This window comes from Acanthisitta chloris, unplaced genomic scaffold (genome assembly GCF_000695815.1).
Source record: "Acanthisitta chloris isolate BGI_N310 unplaced genomic scaffold, ASM69581v1 scaffold22703, whole genome shotgun sequence".
Classification (NCBI taxonomy): domain Eukaryota; kingdom Metazoa; phylum Chordata; class Aves; order Passeriformes; family Acanthisittidae; genus Acanthisitta; species Acanthisitta chloris.
Genome location: NW_008663552.1, coordinates 1,494 through 2,900, shown reverse-complemented (window position 1 = coordinate 2,900; position 1,407 = coordinate 1,494). Strand labels below are relative to the sequence as shown.

Here is a 1,407-nt window from a genome sequence, read left to right as displayed (position 1 = left end):
CTCAAGGGTGTTTGAACCCAACTCAAGGAGATTTGAACCCAACTCAAGGGGTTTGAACCCAACTCAAGGGGTTTGATTCCAACTCATGTGGTTTGAACCCATCTCCAAGGGCTTTAAACCCACCTGGCAGACCCTCCAAACCCCCTTCCTTACTGGTGCCCACCCCCCACACCACCTGCTCCCCTTCCCTCCCTCTGCCCCCAGGTGTGGTACATGGACGGATACTACAAAGGTCGTCGTGTCTTGGAATTCCGAACCCTCAACGACTTCGTGACGGGTCAGAACTTCGTCCAACACCTCCTGCCTCACCCTTGGGCTGGGACAGGCCACGTGGTCTACAACGGATCCCTGTACTATAACAAATACCAGAGCAACATCGCGGTCAAGTATCACTTCCGTTCCCGGAGCGTCCTGGTGCAACGGAGCCTTTCCGGCGCCGGCTACAACAACACCTTCCCTTACTCCTGGGGAGGATTCTCTGACATCGATTTCATGGTGGATGAGAATGGGCTGTGGGCAGTGTACACCAGTAACCAGCACGCCGGGAACATCGTGGTGAGCCGCGTGGACCCGCAGAGCCTGGAAGTGCTGCGCAGTTGGGACACGGGTTATCCCAAAAGAAGTGCCGGAGAATCCTTCATGATTTGTGGGACTCTCTACGTCACCAACTCTCACCTGGCTGGAGCCAAGATCTACTTTGCTTACTACACAAACACTTCCAGCTATGAGTACACAGATATTCCTTTCCATAACCAGTATTCCCACATCTCCATGCTGGACTACAATCCCCGCGAGAGGGTCCTGTACACCTGGAACAACGGGCACCAGGTCATCTACAACGTCACCCTCTTCCACGTCATCAAGACGTCTGGAGAGCTGTGACACAGCCCCTCGCTCTGCTTCGGCCTCGCCGGGGGGAGACTTCCTCCCCTCCTCCTCCTCTTCTCTTTCTCTTTCTCCTCCTCCTCCTTTCTCCTCTCTCTTCTTCTCTTTCTTCTTCCTCCTCTTTTTCCTCACCTTTCCCTCCTCTTCCTCCTCCTTCTCCTTCTCCTTCTCCGTCTCCTTCTCCTTCTCCTTCTCCTTCTACTTCTCCTTCTCCCATTCCTCCTCCTCCTCTTCTCCTTCTCCTCCTCTCATCTTTCTCCTCCTCCTCCTCTCTCTCTTATCTTCCTCCTTCTCCTCCTCCTCTTCCTCTCTCTCTATCTTTCTCCTTCTCCTCTTATCTTTCTCCTCCTCCTCCTCTTCTCCTTCTCCTCCTCTCATCTTTCTCCTCCTCCTCCTCTCTCTCTTATCTTTCTCCTTCTCATCTTTCTCCTCCTCCTCTTCTCCTTCTCCTCCTCTTCTCATCTTTCTCCTCCTCCTCTCCTCCTTCTCCTCCTCTTATCTTTCTCCTCCTCCTCCTCTTCT

General features: G+C 53.4%; 1 protein-coding gene across 1 annotated transcript; it reads left to right on the top strand.

The window, feature by feature from the left end:
* Positions 1–204: 204 nt before the first annotated feature.
* Positions 205–882, top strand: LOC103798756 (noelin-2; the record flags this gene model as incomplete). Its single annotated transcript, XM_009071038.1, has 1 exon — positions 205–882. A coding segment is annotated over one exon (678 nt), but the record flags the coding sequence as incomplete, so codon positions are not given.
* Between the last annotated feature and the right edge of the window lie 525 nt (positions 883–1,407).